Here is a 21,769-nt window from a genome sequence, read left to right as displayed (position 1 = left end):
AAAAAGTGAAATATTGTTTCAACATGTCACCTACCTTAGTTTTATTCCCAAACCAAGTTTGTCTTACAGTCGTTTCCATCTAAAAATTGGACCTCTCCAAGCAATGACCAGAAGTATTTTTAGTAAAAAGACTGTTTTTGTTTTAGATATATTCCCACTATATTGTGTCATATGAACAATAAGTCAGTAAATATAATAATTTAAGTCTTACATAAGACAGTGACCATTTCTGCTCATTTTTAATCTGACATGAATGAAAAATGCCCCGGAGTTCAGTAGGGAGTCAGCTGTGAACTCAGTAACAGCTCCAATGATTTAAGCGAGCGAGTCTGATTCAATTCACAAAATCACAAACCAGTTTACATTATTACATTATTTATTTATTTTTTTTAATTGGCCAAAATGGATAAACAAAAACTAAGCATTTCATTGTCTTTACCACAAATTATTGCAATGAAAAAGCAAAATGTAAGCGAATGCACTACTTAAAAAGCAATGATGTTTTTGGCAGGAAGTTATGTGTGGAGTGATGAATCACAATGAAACACGAGTTGCATGTCGATGATCCAAAAAAAATCTGCAGAGAAATAATAAATGCATCTCTACCACAGGAAGAGGCATCATTGTTCGAGAAGCCTTTTTAGCTATTGGTACTGTTGCGCTGCTTCACTTTAAAAAGTCCTTTAATGCTTTGGAGTACAGGAGAATATTGCTGAATAATGTTATCTAAAGAGGAATGATCGGATGTTATTTTTCAACAAGACAACGCTTTTGCCCAAACTGCAAAGACAACCAAGAAGTGGCTTGAGAACAAGTCCATCCGATTTAAATCCTAAAGTGAATATTCCAATGAACTCAATTGAACTGGGAGACATTTTTCAGCTACTCATGAACTGTTTGAAGCCATTACAATGAGTGCAAAATCACTTTCTTCCTGTAAAAAGGCATCTGCAATTTGGGGAGGGATATTCCGTGTTAAGTTACTTAATCTACAGTATTAGCCAAATTCTTGCTAATGTCTTGACCAGTGATATGCGATTAAAATGGTTAAGATTATTAAAAGACCTAAATATTTTGCCATTTATGGCTCAGGCATAGCCTGGTTAAAACCAGACCATTCTCAGTTGTAACTGAGTTATGGTCTGGCAAAGCGTTATAGACAAATCTTTTCCAGAGGGGCGTCACCAATTGACGTCGCGGGCAGAGCTGTTAAATATGTTTTTGAATGGCTCTGGTCGCAGGTAGACCTAAAACCAATCAGAGCGATAAAGGAGATGACGTATGCAGATTTTGTAGGCTACCCAGCGCTGTCGTCATCGTGTTAAGCCCGCCCCAACATTTCTGATTGATGCCGCGATTTCGACGGATTGGAAACAAGGGGGTAATCCATCGACCTGAAGTTGAAGCCTCGCGGGAGCTGCCATCTTGTAGCAGAACTTCACTTGAGTTAGCATTTCCATTGACTCCCATTCATTTTGGCGTCACTTTGACAGCGAATAACTTTACATCTGAGCCGTTTGAAGACTCCATTTGTCCATTATTTCTTTCAAAAGAAACACGACAATGTATAAAATGCTCCATTACTTTGTAGCTTATGTTATGGCCCCGTAGAAGCAGTTTTTTTTTGTAAAAGTAGGCTAACGATTGAGTCATAACCACGCGACTCTCTGTCGCACAGTAGAGAGATTACCGTATGGACAGGAGGAGAAGCTCGCGGGCAATCGGGGAAACGTGGAGGCAAAATGACAAAATAATTAATCAGAATACCTAGCAAAAGTTTCTCCTGCTCGTAGCTCATGGACAGCTCCTACTCACAATCTCTGCCTCTGCGAGTTTCAGAAGGGAATGATTCAGATTTATCTAGGGCTGCAACTAACGATTATTTTGATAATCGATTAATCGGACGATTATTTTTCAGATTAATCGATTAATCGGATAAAAAATTTATTTCATTTTTTTGTTTATTATAACTAAATAAAACCCTAAAAACCACACTCTTTTGTGTGTTAAACAATCTTCTTAATACAGACAACTTCATTATAAAGAAAAACAACAAATAAAAAAAATATATATGACCATAACCTATGACAAAAATGCTATTGTAAACTAGATAAGTGGATAACTCAGAAAAACTTAGCCTAGAAAAATCACAAGTGCACAATAATTTTATAAAATCTGAACATTTAGTGAAAAAAACATTCCTTAGTGGGGAAAAAATAAGAGACAATAAGTGTAGCACTATCTCTGGTAAAACATTACACATTGCTCTTTGTATTGTTGTTATACATTCATGAAAAACATCGAAAAAATTAGATGCACAGCTGTTTAGTGAGGAAGCAATATTGACTGTGTATTATACAGTATCTTTGCAATAGTTTATTAAGCCTTTTCTTTTAACAGTTTTAAATTTCAGTTAGGCTACTGCACGTGAAGAACAATTATAGTGCGCCGAGTCTACTCTAGTGTTGTGATCGACACTCAGTAGAAAGTGATTAAGTTACAGCAATAAAAGTCTAGCAAGATAGTCATTATATTACGAAACCATAGACCTTTATCTACGGATCAATTATAATAATAACATTGAATCATCTTGGAAAGAGATCATCATGTTAACTGTTGTAACGCGACGCGCTGTTTGAACACCGAATAGAGAATGACTGACAGCCGCAGTGGAGGGAAAAGCTTACGTTAACTTGAATTTAATGACTTAAATATACATTTCTATCTCACATTATACTACAGTATGGCTTCATAAAGTATACACGATTAACGCAGGTCACCTATTTTGGTTTCAAAACGGCGAATTTGCTGAAAGGTGAATGATTTTCGTGTATGCTGCATATTGATAGCGGTTTCCTGATGCCCGCAAATTAGTTCAAACTCACGGAATCAAGAGTGCGCATGCGAGACAGAAGATAATGTGCTCCAAACCGTCCGTGTTGCGCACAGACCGGCGAGGGAGAGAGACTGCGTGTGTGCCTCATGAAGCGCATGTAAGAAGCGCATGTAGCATGTAAACAATCCCTGTGACGTAATCAGACCAACTAATCGATAGTGACATTCGTTGACAACGATTTTCATAATCGATTATAATCGATTTTATCGTTTAGTTGTTGCAGCCCTAGATTTATCATGCCACAGCCACTAGAATACAGATGGGTTGCTCACGTCACATATACGTCGTCAAGCTCTGTTTGAGTCAGTTTGAGTTTGCGCGTCAGGAACGGAAGTGCTAAAAAAAAAAAAAAGAATCGCCAAAAACGGGCTTCACTTGTCTCAATGGAGTTCCAATGAGATCGCTTGATTGGAAATGGGCTTGAAAGAGCCAGACTAAAGGTGCGTTCCATTCGACCGTAGGTGGACTGCGAAGTGGACTTCACAGGGTATTTCGCCATCTTAAGTGAGATTCAAATCCGAAGGGAATGAACATGTTCAGTTCGAAGGGCACTGCAAACGGCATAATTTATTTGGAAATCTCTTGAACTCTCGTCTCAGGCCCAGACGGAAGAAAAGGAATAGTCAAATAAAGTCGTTATTTTTGTTTGTTTTTTCACACAACAAGTATTCTCGTCGCTTGATAAACTCATAGTTGAGCCACTGTTGTCACATGGAATATTTAAACATTTTCTTCATTGAATTTCTGGGCCGTCAAGTTTCAATCCCTTAGGCAGCCTATGTAGCAGTGACCTCTCAAATATAATAAAAAATATCTTCATTTGTGTTCCGAAGACGAACGAAGGTCTTAAGGGGTTGGTACAGCATGGGGGTGAGTAATTAATGACTTAATTTTCATTTTTGAGTGAACTAACCCTTTAAAAACAAAAGCTCATTTGTGAAAATAGAGACAACAGTCAAAGCATTACATTTTTTTTTTATTAATATTTCTTTTTATTTTAAGTACAGTACAAAAATATAACCATGTACAGAATTTAAAATCTAATTCTATTAAACACGTCAATTATAGAATTTAAACAAAGAAACATACCATAAACTGAATATTTTACAATAAGGTTTCATCTGTTAACATTAGTTACTAACGAACAAACAATAGTCCAACATATATTAATATCTTAATGTTAATTTTAACATTTACTACTACAATAAATCATAGTGTCCATCGACATTAGTTTATGTACTCTAAACGAACATAATGAATAATGTACTTTTATTAACTAACATTAACAAAGGTTAATAAATGCAATAAAAATGTTAGTTAACAAATTATACCTTATTGTAGGCTAGTTTAACCATAAATTGATCATGTGAACACCTTTGTACAGTGAGGCAAATGTTCATGAAACTCAAGTGTCTGCTATTAAAGCAAAAGGAGCACAAATAAAATACTAAATCATTCTGATAATCATGTTCAGTTTTTAGTTGAACTGAATGTCTTTTACATAATTTATCATGAAAACTTTAAACTTTTGAACCCCCCTGTATGGTCGTAGCATTAGACATAACATATAAATATTAGACGGAAAGATCCAGAGAAAGCTGGAAAACATCCAGTCGCATAAATGACACTGCGAGGAAGACTTGAGGTCTGATTTTTTTTCAGATTGAAATCAGAGATTGGTCATTTAAAATGTCTTTATTGCTGTACGTCTGCCGTTTAAGTTGTTCAGTCACACTCGGTTGCTCTCGTCCAAGTGTGAGGTGAGGTCAGCAATTATGTTTTCGGTGATCCACCCACAGTACAAGTGACTCGATGTCCCGGTCACCGCAGCCATGTCTTTCAATAGTTACCATGGAGATCCCCTCTTCCCTCCTCTCAGAGACGGAACAGAGTAATGAGCAGAGAGGAGCAAAGAGGGAACTCATCAAACTGTCATCCAAAATGTTCAGCACTATTAAACTACCATTGTACCCTAGCATTTCCTCACTCCATTAGTAAGATGAGGTGATTAAACTGAATTCTCAGACGCATTTGCATGATTAAAGTGTGGAGACAGATGATGTGAGTATCAAAGATCAAAAGTGGCTAACGTATTGCTGATGTATACAGAAAAAAAAAAAAAAAAAAACTGAAATCTCTAAGTTTCTATAATGAATGTTGAAGATAAATACATGACTGCATAATTATTTACCTGGAGGTGGTTTCAACCCAACAATTTCTTCAGGTCTTCATCCATTCCTCTTTTGGTTAATTGATCCAGGCTATGGTAGCGATGGATGATATCATCTTCAGTAACTACCACCACTCGCACACCGTGAGTGTCATTCCCCAACTGACAACCCACCGCTGAGCTCACCACCATATCCAGCCCGTCATGGCATCCTCCTGCATTTCTGTGGTAGTGACCAGAGAACACAGCTTTCACCCCTGAAATGAGACAGTGAAATCACACACAGTCAATTCATGATCATATTAGTCTCGGATTCGCACCTACAGATGCCCACAGTCCATTTGATGATGCATATTGTCTACAAAAATGGAGGGTACATTCTCAATTCGGCAAGCTCTAATCTGATTGGCTGACTCGTTACAACTTCCTGTCGCTCAAACAGTAGAGCATGGCAGTAGCAACTCTAATGTCAATTGGGGGTTCAACTCCCAATAAATGCATCAACTGATTTAAAAACTTTATTTGAATCCAAATGGAAGTCCATATTAATCCATTGAAATCAAGGTGTTTACCAGGTTGATGCAAGCTCTTTTTAAGGAGCTTGCATTTATATATATATATATATGGGTATGATGAGGCCATGATGGATAGAGGCCACTGGGCAAATTTGGCCAGGATGCCGGGGTTACACCCCTACTCTTTTGAAAGACATCCTGGGACCACAGAGAGTCAGGGACTCGGTTTAACGCCTCATCCGAAGGATGGTGCTCTTTGACAGTATAGTGCCCCTATTACTATACTGGGGCGTTAGGACCCCCACAGACCACAGGGTGAGCACCACTGGCCTCACTAACACTTCTTCCAGCAGCAATCTGGTTTTCTCAGGAGGTCTCCCATCCAGGTACTAACCAGGCCAGAGACTATTTATATAGAGACATGCCACTTCCTCAATCCTTAATACAAATTTATAGGGAAAACCTGTAACACCAAAGATGTGGTTGTATACACATGTCCCGCCCCTCCCGCTGGACAGCCAATCGTCTGCTTTTAACAGTCAAGCCGGGAAACATTTAAGCCTATCGTCTGGTTCCATCGACGCATGCGCACAGTTGAGGTTTGCGACAGCGGAAAAATATGTTACTGTTTGAAAAGGTGGCAGATTTGATATGCATTGTATGTGTGCGTTGTGTAAATATCAGACATCCCTAGTCTCCCAGAAGTTCCGGGTGTCTCCCGCAGACTGATAGCGGCTCGCTGATGCCTGCAAATTAGTTAAAATCTCCCGGAATCTAGAGCGAGGGAGCAAGAGCTCGCACATACTGTGTCTCAAACTGTGTAGCGAGAGAACCCTTGCGCATGCGTAGGAAAAGTATAACCTGTGGGAAAACGGCATTTTAAACCTTATTTTGGAGCCAAGTCATCAAACATTTTCAGCAATTTTTTATCATATTTTACTGCTGTTTCTATACATGCAGTTTTTATGTCCCAGTGACCAGTGAAAGTGCTGTTCTGACTCTCTGCCCATTCATTTAGATAGGGGCCTGGTCTTGTTAGTCCAGGCTCAGCCCTGCTTAGCTTCAGTGGGCAACCAATCTTGAGCTACAGGTTGATATGGTCCTGGCACAAATAGCTGGATTTGCCAACGTTTGCGAGGTTAGTTGGATCACTGAAAGAAATTCCTTCAGTTTTGAGAGTTTTGTTTGAGGTGCTTAAGTAAATTAGGGGTACGTTTACACGACAACAATGCACAAAAAAAAACTGAAACATTTTTTTTCTTTGAACACGACAACATTGACAAAACAATCCCTGTTAACACGCATCATCAAAAATGACTAAAAACGCTGTATCATGCTTGCCAGGCCAGTAGTTGGTGATGTCACTTTTTAAAGCTACTGTACACTGTGTGATTTTTACCCCATCTAGCGGTGAAAAGGTATATGACCACCCAGGGAATATTAGTTTCTGTTCCTCTCAATTCCGATTTATTTTTAAATCCTACGGTGGCCAATGAAGTCCAAGATTAACATGGCTTCCAGTTCGACCTCGTTCATGAGTGTTAACTCAAACGTAAACGCGAAAGGTGAAGCTTGAATTAACGGGTATGTCCCTCTTTGGCTAATGTACTTTCAAGATGGAGGGGCAACATGGCGACCGACATCAGAACCCCTTACCCGTATGTATTTTCAATGGCATATTATATACACTCACGAGAATACTTTATTACTTGAATGAAGTAAATATACATTAATGAGCACATATATTTTTGAAAGAACTAAGTGTTTTTAGCTAAGAATAAACTAAAAGAGTTACACAGTGTAGCTTTAAAGAAATGTGCCTGCACACATATGCATTCTTTTACTACATGCATGACTACCGTAATTCCTCAAATAAAAACCGGTATTCAAAGAAACGCCAGGCCTCTGATAGTGGCCGAGTGCTTGATCAACGCGAACAACGCGGTCTCAGATTAAGGCCGGGGGGAAATAAGTGAGGATAATCTCCTAAATACCTTTCATTGAAGAGATGTTACACCTGTCCACTTCATGCGTGTTTTGTGATCTGATAGCTATCTGATCGTGAAAAAAACAGGTATACCTAAATGCCATTCGAGACGATTTAAATCCGATCGCTCAAACCACTTCTTCAGGAGGAGATTCCAGACGTGTAAATCAAATGCATATGATTGTTGAAACCACTGGTACCCTACTCAGGGTCCTGGTGGCAGCAGTACAGACTATGGAGATGTGCATCAGTCCATGTGTGGAAAATTACTATGTTTATCTATTTCTTAGCCAATCAGAATCATTCAACCAGAAGTAATGATATAGCTTAGACCTTGGTGAAGGGTATAATTGCTGTGATCTTTGTAACTGTTAGCGGGATGGCCTACAAACTCCATGTGAGTCTTGAAGCTGACAACTGCCTGATGAAACTACAAACTACCCTTCAATTGACTAAACTCTTGACCCCGGGTCTTCATTCATCTTATCTGGTTCTTTGACTGTAAATCCGCTTACAATACGCAAGACTCTGATCAAACCAACTGAATCAACTTAATTTCCTGTCTGATTGACCATGTCTCCACGCTGATAGACTGAAAATCCATATCGGCATGGTGGCGGCCGCTTCAGATTGAGTTTCCCCGTTGATCTGCATAACCATTGTGAAGCTTCTCATGCAGCCGTGGCCGAGGCTCTGCCATTCAGGAATTTAAAGAAACGGGCCGAATGCAGAATCGCTATAGTTCATCAAACAAGTCACCCATAGGGAAAGGCACAAATAAGCTCTCTCTATTGTGAAGGAAGTGAGATTGGAGGTGGCTCTTCCGCAGTTCAGCCGAGGTTTCATTTCTGAAGAGAATTCTGAAAAGGTGGTACCCCCATGCTGAGGTAATGGATGCATTCAGAAGCAGGAAACAAAATCTCACATGCATTTCATTCAGACAGAGCAAAGGTTCCAAAAACCACAGGGATGATGGTAGGACAGGAGATGTAACGCCAAAATACATAAAAGAAGAAGAAGAAAGGAGAAACTGATTATGGCAGGAACACAATGTTGAGAGGTATAATTACAGATTGTTGTTTCCTGTCAAGACGAGTTCATCTAAATTTCACTAGTTGTTTCACATGATAGCTAACTGCATGCTCTGTTGGACAAAGAGGAACACTGCAAATGAAACCACTACATTGACACTTAGACTTACACAATGCAGCATATAAAGCAGACACCTTTCAAAAACAATTCAAACAACAGGAACAAAACATTAGGATGAATTATAATAGCATGTAAATGACTTCAATGGGAAGATTATGCACATTTCAAGCATCTTTCACATATTATAACCTCTAATCCACTTGATGGAAGCAAGCAACAGAAACAAGATGGATAAAAAAAAGAGAGCCCAATTATCTGGGGAAGTAAGATGTGAAACTGAGGAGAGGGAAGAAAAATCAAAGCACTTCTAAAACAAGTCATTTACTCTAAGGACATCCTCTCTACTGCACTACCAGATAGAATAATTAGACATGCAATACTGTTAATGACTGCACACATCTACTGTAACTACACATCAACCTAAACCTGCTACAAAATAATGGGCACTTTACACAAATCTTGGCGGAATAGATCTGCTACGCTGCTACTGCAGATTGCTACTGCCAATACATTCACAAAAGGGGCTTTCGCACCGGAGGAAGCTTTTCATAGTTCCTAAAACTATTGGCGGAAGCTTTTTGGAAGTTTTTTGGCGGAAGGATTTTGCCGTTTGGCAATACTTCAGAGTAGGGTCTAAACCAGCACTATAGGAACTATCCGTGATGTTAGTATACACTGATTGGTCGAAAGCACAAGAAACGCCAGCACCCACCATTTAAAAAAAAAGGCTGTGAACAAACACAGATTACAGCCTATATATTTACTCTAGAAACGAACTCTACGAACATGGATCTCTAAACCTTATGAGAAAATCCAACGCAACTTTGAGGACACCAAGAGAAACATGATTATGTGTTTCTGCCAACATGGCATCATGACTTTTGCGTAAACATACACACAACTTTCAAGTCAAGTGGTGTGTTATCTATACGCATTTTGAGCTATCCGCATGTATGCATGTATGTCTACGCCGTTAAATGTCTGAGCGATTCCCCGTGTATGTACACGCCGTTAAATGTCTGAGCGAAATGAAGCAAAATGAAAATCTACTGTACATCTGGCTAGTGATATTTTCTTTCCTAGGATGGTAGGGGAAGACTCATAAATGGTATTAACCCCAGTGACGGGTCGGTTTAGGGACGGGGTTGGGGTAGGTCATATATTTATATACAGTAATGTAACGTTAAGTCAACGGCGTTCGTATACACGCTGAAAAGTGATTATGCGTGTTGGTAGCATGCCAAAAATGGAAATACGAATTGGCGTGTCATACATACGCCATTTCATGAGATCAGTCTGGTTTCTGCTCAGCTAGCAACAGTGTTGTAGTACTCGAGACTCGGACTCATCTTGGACTCGGTCTCGAGACCATTAATTGTCTTGGTCTTGTCATGGACTCGTGTGCATTTGGACTCGGAATTGACTCGTACTCAAACATTTTTTTTTTAAGGACTCGGACTTAAATTGATTGACACGCCCAGGGATTGGTGATTTTCTGATTTTCTACAATTTCTGACAAATTGTAATAAAATTACTTTTAACACCACCTACTATGTGGCCTTTTTACCCTAAACTGATCATATTTGTTAAACTCTAAGTAAATTCAGTAAAAAAAAAAAAAAAAAGGATTTCTCTAAGTAAATAAAAGTAAATTAGGTAATCAACCCTCACTGGTCTCGGTCTCGACTCGGACTCGACCGTCTCTGGTCTCGGACTCGACTCGGACTCGGCCTTGACTCGGACTCGAATCTCTCTGGTCTCGGTCTCGACTCGGACTCGAGTGAGGTGGTCTCGACTACAACACTGGCTAGCAACACTGAACATTAACCATACGGCATACGCTAATACATTTTTATATACTGTCTTTCTTTGTATAAAAGTTAAATCTAACAACGTATTAGACAGGACTGTTAGACAGATCGCAAACTAATGAATACTGAGAATGGGAGCACTGTGTGACTCAGGCTCTGGCGTTCACAGCGCTGTCAAAATAAAGGTGCGCCGCACCATCAAAATAAAAGTCACAACAACAAGCGCGGCTTACGTCAGTTTCTACTGGCAGAGCGAATGCAACCAGAAAACTGGGGAAAACACACTAAACATATTTAGATATATCGAAATCGTTGCGATTTCCTCTATATGTAAATATGTTTAGTGAAAGGTAAAACTTCCGAAATCTCTGTGTTAACAATGAGTGACGTAGACGTGCAAATGATCACTTCCGGCGTATGCGCAGACCGAAGCACCCGTGCCGTCAGATCAGTTGGACATGGCTGTGATTACACAAGGTAAAAACGATATAAATACTGTTCGTTTTCTCACACAAACCACTCGTTTCGTGTCTTAGGCCATCAATTTGTACTTACATTTATGAGTCATTCAATCATGTTTAATTAAACATCCAGTATATGACTGACAGACAAGAAACGTTTGACCGATAAATATCAAAATTGAAAATACTGTGGAAACAAAGACACCTACATCTTGGATGCCCTTGAGGTAAGCTAAAACATATCAAAAATTAATTTCAAAGTGAACTATCCCTTTAAGGATGCAATAATTTGTAGCGATGTAAGCGATGTATGTGATGTATGTATGTGATTTAACAAGATTAAAATCATGGGAGGGATATCTGCTCTATGTATAATGATATGGTAAATGTTTTGTATGATTGTTGTAAGCCATATTTTAAACATAAGAGTAAGGTAAATAATATTAAACCTGGTTGGAGCGAGTATGTGGCAGAGTACCATGCTGAAGCCCAGGAAGCCTCCAAATTATGGCAGGCAGACCAAGACAAGGACCGGAGCTTGAGTATACTTTACTTTCCTTTACATTACATGTCTCTGAAGGGCAATTAATTTTACAGCAAGACAGCATACAAAAGGACAATTTATAATACATGAATAAATTCAATAAAAGTTAAAAGGTAACTTTACATATTAACACTAAAATAAGCACACACAAAACCCAAACAACTACTTCCTTCCACCTACTACCCCCATACCCAAATTCAAGAGAGAAATGGAAGTAGGAATAAATGAATGATAATACCTGTTACTTCTAACCGAGGGAAATCTCAGTCGATATCCTGAGGGCAAAAACTAAAACTCAGAATAGAGAGGATGTGAAGTAATCATTAAAATGGATCGGGCTTTCCTTACTACCTGCCGTGTCCAGGCCAGCAGGCTGACTCTGCTGAACTCCTAAGATCTCACTGCTAGTATTTACTATTTTCACCAAAGCACTCTTCACACCAAGACTTCCATACCAACATAACACACTAAATGTTAAAACCGACTCAATGTAAGATTTATAGAATAAAATCATCAAGGACCTATCAACTTTAAATTTGGACAGTCTTTGTAGACAGTACAGACGTTGCTGGCCCCTTTTGCAAATCATCTCCACATTAACATTAAAATTCAACTTCTTGTCAATCACACAACCCAGATACTTATATGATTCCACAACATCAACCTCCTGCTCTTTGATAGCTGTTCTCTTCAGATCAGTTTGATTACGCCTAAAGTCAATAAGCATGTCTTTAGTTTTTAGCACATTTATTTGCAAGAATGCATCGTTGCACCAATGTACACAATCCTCAACCACAGGGCCATGGTCGCATTCGCCAGCACCATGAAGGCTGACAATAGCTGAATCATCTGCAAATTTTACAATAAATCTATTGTCATGCCTGCTTCTGCAATCATTGGTACATAGAATATACTGGAGTGGAGAAAGCACACATCCCTGAGGGGACCATGTGGATGAATACAATAACTCTGATAAACAACCATTAACCCTTACTCTCTGAATGCGATCAGTTAGGAAGTCAAGGATCCAACCAACAATCCTCAAATCAAAACCAAAACAGCTTCTCTACTAAAACATGAGGTTGTATCGTGTTGAAAGCGGATGAGAAATCGACAAATAAAATCCTGGCGTGAGTCTTAGTTACCTCTAGATGCTTAAGTACAAAATTCGACAAAGTAGCCGTAGCATCCTCTACCCCACCTCATAAGAAACTTGCTAGTGCTAAATATAAGTGTGCTATTCGCTTTATTTGTAAAAATAATGAGCAAACCCTGAGGGCTGATTCTATGGCCATGAAGTTATTAAATAATAATATTGCTGACTTTTGGAAAGAAGAGAGAACTTCTAATAATTGCAGGATATCTCTTCAATGTCTAGATGGAGTTTCTGGAGCAGATCAAATTGCTGTGGATACAGCATTATTGTGATCGTTTTAATTGTGTGCAAAATAAATTATATAATGTTGACTACACTACAACAATGACTAGGACACATGAGGTGTACCAAACTATAAGAAAATTGCTTGATAACAAATCTTGTAGTTCTTTGTTGTTCTCTGGTTTTATGATTCATGGTGTTTTACCAGATTCAATGTTGTCTGTTTTGTTAGTACCAGTTATTAAAGGGATGCTCCACCGTTTTTTCATTTTTAAACTACGTTATTCCCTTTAAGGGGGGGGGGGGGGTACTGCTTTTTTTTCTGCATGATTGTGTTTATGGGGTGCAATATAACATGTATTTGTATTTTTTCTTTTTATTAAAGTCTTATTTTTCATAAATTTCACCTTTATTGTCAGCCGCGTTCTCCTCTCCCAGATAGCAAACTGACATTGAATCAACGTGGAAATATGACATCGAAACAACATTGATCTAACATTGTTTTGCTCATCGAATTAACGTTGAACCAACGTCAGACGCGTCATTCTTTCAAAACTAACGGAAAATCAACTTCAAATCAACGCGTTGTTTCAACGTTATGAAAGCAAACCAATTTTCGATTTTCATTTAGCTTTGAAGAATGCCGCGGCTGACGTTGGTTCAACGTTAATTCGATGAGCAAAATCAACGTTGTTTCAATGTCAGTTTGCTGTCTGGGCTGTCATTTGAACGACTGGTTGACTTCCTGATTCTATGAAACCACTCCCTCAGAAACAGACAGTGGGCTCAGATTAGTTAGTTTGGGCCGGTGTGTTGCGATTGGCTAAACTGTAGTACACGTTGTCCGCAAATTCACTCCCATTACCTTTACAGGCGAAAGTTGCATGTGTGTTCCTGTCAAATGTAAATAATGGTGTCGATACTGCCGTATCAGTTTGAGCCAGAATCAGACCCAGAAAGCGGCGATGAAGAGAGGCAAGCAGAACCTCACCACACACGGCTCTTACTAAACGTTTCTGAATGGTAATTTGCCTAAATCTTTTTTTGAACTTTATACACGTTTGTTTTACACAATAGCATTGAACTAACTGGCTACTATTTACACAAACAGCGTTGGCATTGGTTTACGTTCTTGATCAGATCGAAAAATAACGTCATAAAGTATATATACATGAAAAATACATTTACAAAATTAGTACATATACAAATTCAGGTCCAAAATGTTTGTACGCGTTTGTCGTAGACACAAAATAACATAACTAAGAGGCTATAAACCCAGCGCTGGCATTTGATAAAAACTAAAACATTACGTCTGAAATACATTTACAGCCTTACAGGTTGTGGCCCAACAGCTGCTGCCTCTGGTTTTAAAGTTGTAACCGCTTCATGTTTTAATAACAGTTTCTTGTTGAATCAGGCATTGAATTCGTGGAGATTCTGGAAGCTGTCTTTCGTAAAATGCTTTGATAGCACTTAACCAGCCCAGTTCATTCAATATGGGCCAAGCAGAGAATCGACCACACACCTCCACGTTTTCCCTATTTAAATACAGTTACACAAGTAGTTTAACTCGACCTAGGACGGAGACACACAAAAAAACGTTGGGCTTTTCTAAGCGTGTAAAGTGGATAACTATGGACTATGGATAATCTATGGACTCGGCGCAATAATATCATCACTCCGGAGAGTGAGAGGGGAGAGAGCACTTTTCACGAGTGATGATATTACTGCGCCGAGTCGAAGTGCTCCCAAGCACTTGCTGTGGTATTCCACCATAGAAAATAGTTATCCATTTTACACACTTCGAAAAGCGCAACGTTTTATTTTATGTCACCGTTCTTGGTCGAGTTACTCTATTTATGTAACTGTATTTAAATAGGGAAAACGTGGAGGTGTTTGGTCGCTTCTCTGCTTGGCTCGTATTGAATGAACTGGGCTAGACAAGTGCTATCAAAGTGTCTCGCGCGCCAGAGCGATTGAGACGACAGAGGTATGTATCAACTCGTCTAAGTTAAGGGAATAACATATTAGTTTAATTTGCAAAAACTGTGGAGAATCCCTTTAAGTACAAAGTTGGTACGGTGGGGAGTTTAAATAATTTTATAGTTTAGATCTTTTTTATATTGCACAGTGTTTCAAATACAAGTACAAACAACAAGAAAACAGCAACAGTTCTTACAACAAGAAAAACATGATTTTTGCTTTTAATGCTACAATAGAAGGTGTATTTCATCTTGAGGTTTTAAAATAAACAGTTCTGTCCTCTGTTCAGATAATCATACTGTACTTGTCCGTGTCTCTCTGTTGGGGCATTGTTTTGCTTTGTATGCCTAAAAAATGCGTGCACGCTTCCAGTCGCTTCTTTTCTCGGCTGTGATTTTTGGCTGTGAACATTTCAGTGTGTCCATACTCCCACCAGTCCTGTAATCATGTTGATTAATAAGCTGTGATCGCTTAACAACAAACAGTGCCATTATGGATTTAGTTGTGGAGATCTGATGATGTTAAGTCACTTTCTACATGTTTATAAGACGTCCATCTAAACATGATCAAAAAGTGTCATCCCTCTGGGAATTGTGGGATTCTACACTAATGCCAACAGCAGTACTATGAACGAAGCCCCTTTCTGTGCTGTTCATACAGTACATTCCCTTGAATTTTGTCCACTGCTCTCAGCGACTTATTTCCAACTCATGAATTGCATTATTTCATTTCTTGAAGATACATTTGAGAAAATCCCATTTATCTGCCTGTTAATTAATGGGCTCATTACTGCAAGAATAGTAGTATCTAGGGATCAACATGCCTTTTGGCTGAGAGAGGTGAAATTTGCTGAGAATGTGAGAGAATAGTACGTACTAAAAATAAACATTCACATAAAATACGCCAGCAATCTAGTCCAATAAGGAAGCATAATGCCATTCTGCGTTCAGTTCTCTGGAGACACACTAAACGTGCTTCTAGAAGTCTCTATTCCCAGCCACAGAAGAACTAACGGATCTCCCTGATACATGAGATTATATGTAAATCCTCAAGTCTCGTCTATTCAAACTACTCAGACTGCATTAACGGTTTATTTTGTGGGTTGTGTGTGTGTGTGTTACTGCCTGTTTGTGGGTGCTGTCATTAGGCCACTGGGATACATTATTCACAAAACTCTGCCAGAAATAATTTGCATGACAGAAGGAAATACAAAATGATTTTGTGCAGAGAGAACATTGCTTATGCCGGTCATATATCGCACCCATTTATCACTGTAGATCCTTTAAATGAGGGACAGAGTTTTGTGTGTATGTGTAATTATGATTTAATCAAAATATGCATGAAAGGCGACTGGCACTGTGCTTAGCAATTTCAATCATGCTGATTCCTGTACACAGCAAAGCTGTTTCACATCAGGGAAAACACATTTAAAAAGGATACATTTCGTGTTTGTCACTGGATGTTTGTCTGGTTTTGTTATTTTATTGCTAACGACCAATGTTGGATATTTAAAGGGGTCATGCTATTTATTGTTTATCTATTAATATGTTCCTTGAGGTTCACTTACAATGCTAATAAAGTTTTTTGCACAAAACACTAAAACAAATATATAACATTTATTTTCAACCCTCATACTTTCAACCCCCTATGTCTGAAATGATCCGTTTTTGACGGATCATTTCAAATAGGAAAAACAGGCTACAAATTGCAATTTACCAAAATTGGACAGTTGAAGAATGGAAAAATGTTGCCTGGTCTGATGAGTCTCAATTTCTGTTGAGACATTCAGATGGTAGAGTCGTTAACAGAATGGGAACATGGATCCATCATGCCTTGTTACCACTGTGCAGGCTGGTGGTGGTGGTGTAATGGTGTGGGGGATGTTTTCTTGGCACACTTTAGGCCCCTTAGTGCCAATTGGGCATCGTTTAAATGCCACGGTCTACCTGAGCGTTGTTTCTGACCATGTCCATCCCTTTATGGCCACCATGTACCCATCCTCTGATGGCTACTTCCAGCAGGATAATGCACCATGTCACAAAGCTCGAATCATTTCAAATTGGTTTCTTGAACATGACAATGAGTTCACTGCACTAAAATGGACCCCACAGTCACCAGATCTCAACCCAATAGAGCATCTTTGGGATCAACTGCAAGATGCTGTCCTATCAATATGGGCCAACATTTCTAAAGAATGCTTTCAGCACCTTGTTAAATTAGTGCCATGTAGAATTAAGGCAGTTCAGAAAGCAAAAGGGGGTCCAACACAGTATTAGTATGGTGTTCCTAATGATCCTTTAGGTGAGTGTACACCTAGGATGGCTTGAGGGTACGTAAATCGTGGATAATTAACATTTTTGTGTGAACTAACCCTTTAAATAACGACTGAAAATCAGTGGTGTGATAATGTATAATAATTTATTTATGTCTTGCACTGGAGGCAGTCATATGCATGTGTATTTGCCCATGTGACGTCACAGATTACCCGCATAATGTTTGGAGATTGAATACAAAAATTCTTTGTTTATTACGAGAACGTTTTAATCTTTGAAACATGCATGCTTTAACGCCACAAAGACCTCTTATATGTCAAAAGATCAAGACATGCCCCCTTTAATAATATTCTTTTCAACAATTTTTACATGTGGAATAGACCCCTTTTGCGCCGACGTCACAGTTACGTCACAGCGCTAGCTGGAGGCAAAACAAAGTGAAAACTGGAGGTGAACAAAGTGAATTAACTACGTTAATCCTGTCAGATCATCCATGCACTGAGTGAGCGTGTAGGCGGCTACAGGTCGGCCAATCTGGTTCTGTCTGTTAAAAATAACTTTTGGAAATAACAATCGCGGTCCTGGACACTGGGTGACCTTACACATTAAGATAATATCGGATTTTCTCCAGTCATTGTTAAAAAAACAAGCTAACAATCCTTGCTAACTAGCGTTAGTGAAGCAGCCAAAGGGATCGTTCTGCCTCCACCTAAGCTCCGCCCACAAAAAAAACGTCACCATGTTTACCACCTGTAAAAGGGTCTATACCTTTGCCATCACCTAACATTTATGTAATTATGTAAAAGAACACAAATTTAATAACACTGTTAAAAGTAATCATAAGCAGATTAATATAACTTTTTCAAACTGTACATTAAAATGTTGAGATGCATACATAAATTCACTGCAGCATGATTGAACAACTATTGATTTTAGTTTTTATAAATGGACAAAATAATGTAGAACTTCAATATTGGCATTTATCGGTTGACAGCCACAACATGACATAATTATTGGCGCATTGTAAAATATTATTGTTTCGTACTGAATCAGAAGTATTTGAGCTAGAAAGTATATATGAGTGCAATATGAGACACAAATAAAAAGACATTAGAGTTGAAGAAACGACAAACAGATGATAATAACATTCAAATGGATTTTGCCAAACGGGGCGAGTTACAGTATATTTCTATGCCCTTGAAACACTCCTTATAATGATGCAAGACATTGAGATACACAAAAACACAGCCAAGGCTTTGCTAACAGATACCTGATAACAATGGGTACTCCATCACACCGTAACCTCCACAAAACAGACAATTCTTCATTGTCTACCTAAAAACAACATGCTTGCCAGCTAACCTACAATTCTCAGCTGGTGACAAGCTTTCTGTTGATTAACCAACTCCCGTGCTCATTTCTACTGCTATTACAGCTGAAATAGCAGAGGAAATACTTGGCTTATCACTGCTAATTAACACACTACAAGATAGCACACTGGCAGTGAGAAACGTTGAATGGTAATTTAAAATGAAATGGTTTGCATTATAATAGGGGGCTCATAAACACAAGTTGCTTTTTAAGATAGCACAAGCTTTCTTTCTGCTTGTGCGTTTAAGTGCGGTTGTCAAGAGTACTATTTTAGATTCAATCAAGGGAGTTTACCAAGCGCACAAACATACTGTAAAAAACCTCACTTAATTCTAGCTCAATCTTCTGTGCACGGATTACAGCCTTAAGATGCCATTAGAATGGATCTCAAAGTAAAACCAAAGAATAAATAAATAAATACATTCATATCTTATGGGTCTTTTTCTGTGCCTGGTTTAAAGGTAATTATGTGTGGAATGCTTTTGGAACAAACAAATGTGTTAAACAGATGAGTTCTTTACTCTTATTCACATATCCTTACACTAAAGATCCACAAATTAGTCAAAATATTGAATATTGAAATGTGCAAGAGGTTAAGGGCACATCCAATAGAACTTTCAATAGAAAATTTCAATGAATGGCCTGATATTCAATAAAACATGTGCATAATGGCTTATGATTGGATCTTAGGCCCTGTTTACACGGATCGGATGTGCCTTTCGTTTACACGGCGACGCCGTTTTTGAAGCTTAAAAACGCAAAAAAGTGAAACCACCCTCCAGAGTGGAAATCCTAAAAACGCTCCACCGTCGCGTTCCCGTGTAAACGGTAAAAACGCAAAAGTTTGCTTGACAGTGAAGGTTGTACGCAGGCGCGTGGACTTTGTGTTGTAGTATGCACTCCTAGCCGCCTGAAGTGCATACTACATTGAATTTCACACACTTTTGTGTCACCATTTGCACGCGGATTTCCCACACAAAACGCTCGTCTAAACGCAAAATAAAAAGCGATGACGCAACGCCACTTTTGCGTTTTCTCTTCAGAATCGTTTCCGTGTAAACACAGCCTTAATCTTACTAGAATGAATTGTGACATCACAGTGCAAATTGTTAAATTGTCAACTCACAAAGAAAAAGTTTTTAAAGGCAGACGTACACGGTGCGAATTCTGACGGTCGGAAGATCCTACGTCCACGCACACTTTACGAGCGAATTTATCCGAAAATCGTTCAGAGGCTGGATGGATTCCGAAGAAATCGCACAAAGTTTCGTGGCAAAAACACTGATAAAAACTCTGCTCTCTCAGACTGAGGAATCTGTTCACCAAATTGGTGACATTGACTACTATATTAACAGTCTCAAACCAGGACAATTCAACGGTTGTTGTGGTAGTCTTTATTTTGACATGTGTGCTTGCAACAATCAAGATGTACATTTGTAAATCCAGCTATTTTGCTTCTGATTAATTAAATCCAGGCAATTGGTTAATGAAAAAATTATTAAAATTAAGATACAATTTATACAAAACGAGATTCACTTTAAAGAAAGGCTTTCTACAAAACAACACTTAATGAAGGTCAAAATCATGTCTGGCCATGTCTCCCAATATATTGCGTAATCTCTACTTTTCATAATAAAAAATAGATGGGGAAAAAACATTATAATAAATATGAAACATTGCGCTTATTATGGCTACAACATATACAGACTATATTTGTAGTCTACAAATTGCTGTACATTCATTTAATTCCGAATTTTGCACACAAGTTGAAAGGCTTGCTAACACTTCCTTTTACAGTCCAGTTACCCATGTAAATACAATATACTTATTTTAGTAACTACAATTACTGGGTAATAACTAGTACTAACCCTGAACCTAGCCCTAAACCTAACCCTGTTCAATGTACTTACCTTATATTAGCCAGTACTTTCTAGGTAAGTACACTTTAAGTACACTGTAAGTACTGTACTGTAAAAGGAAGCATTAGCAAAGGCTTTTTGAGTTTGAGCATACATGTCTTTAACATTTATCAAGTTCATTGATAATTGTGGATGCATTTATTAATCATTATCATACTAAAATCGGTACTTTCAAAGAAGAATATGTGTTTTTAATGTGAATGTGATAATCTTTAAGGACTGTTTAGAATCATTTTGAAAGTCTCAGGGTGACTGGTAATAATGTCTCATTTCCAAAGAAGTAAAAGAAAAGGTAATAAGGTTTTTAAGAATATAGAAATGTCTTGCACACAAAAGGATGCGTCTTTGAGTTAAACACCGTCTACCTTTTGTCTGAGTGCAAATTCTCCTTCCCCCAGTAAGCATGGTGGGGGATTCAGTAACCTTCCATTGTAATTTGGTGATTAGATCAGGTAAATTTGGTGATTGGATCAGGTCTAGTTCTATTTAAGGAAAATGCACAAGAGATCAGGGCTGCTATTCTGTATCAGATCAGCCCATGATGCCGTGTCTTCGAGACTCAGCTCATGTAGTTAATATGTTGGGTAAAGTTTCTTGTCCTAAAATATTCGATGATTTGCTCTGATTATCTTGTGGAACTGTAATAATACATTAACCTGACATAATAAATTGTTATACTTGACTATTCTAACAGACTTTGACTTTATTTTCATTAGAGTTAAAAGGAATAGTCGAGCATTAACGTATTAAATGATGCACAGATATCATTGATAAACCTTTTCATTTTATGGAGTCAGATGAAACGAGTTAATACATAAGATTAAATGTGTTGCATTTAACTAAAATTCACTTTGCCATGGAAGAGACGCAACACGCTTGAAACCTTCACCACTAATCGAATTCCGCCATTGGAACGATTTCGTGCCGACTTTACAATGCTATCCTGGAAGAAGTGAAGATCCATTGGCCACCACAAGTATTGTCATGATCTTATATTGCTTTGTTGATTGCTTATTGGATGAATGGGGAATTAACTATTTCCAAGAATTTAATTTGACTGTTTTTTGAAGTGGGGGCCGGATAACAGGAAAGTACCCTAAAATCATATTAAAGTGGTAGGCTTCCCTTTCAATAGTCCAAATTTGCTGTGGCGCTGCCATTTTCCTCTTTCTTCTGTGGATTGCTTCAGCTCCTGATTCAGACTGATCTCATGAAGTAGCGTGTGTATGACACGCCAATTCATATTTCCATTTTTGGCGTGCTATCAACGCTCATAATCGCTTTTCAGCGTGTTTATGAACGCTGTTGA

At 38.4% G+C, this 21,769-nt stretch overlaps 1 protein-coding gene across 1 annotated transcript in view; it reads right to left on the bottom strand.

The window, feature by feature from the left end:
- Window positions 1-4,565: 4,565 nt before the first annotated feature.
- cpped1 (calcineurin like phosphoesterase domain containing 1) overlaps window positions 4,566-21,769 on the bottom strand; it is a 47,254-nt gene continuing 30,050 nt past the window's right edge. Inside the window, exons 4-5 of the mRNA XM_039685462.2 lie at window positions 5,088-5,323; window positions 4,566-4,770 (exon numbers count right to left, since the gene is read on the bottom strand). Of these exons, the coding sequence (XP_039541396.1) occupies window positions 5,100-5,323 (224 nt within the window). The 3' untranslated portion in view covers window positions 4,566-4,770; window positions 5,088-5,099. The remainder of the gene's footprint in view (window positions 4,771-5,087; window positions 5,324-21,769) is intronic.

Source organism: Pimephales promelas, chromosome 17 (genome assembly GCF_988280905.1).
Source record: "Pimephales promelas chromosome 17, fPimPro1.hap1.1, whole genome shotgun sequence".
NCBI classification, from domain to species: domain Eukaryota; kingdom Metazoa; phylum Chordata; class Actinopteri; order Cypriniformes; family Leuciscidae; genus Pimephales; species Pimephales promelas.
The sequence above is the reverse complement of the archived record's forward strand: the minus strand, read 5'-3'. Positions and strand labels throughout refer to the sequence as shown.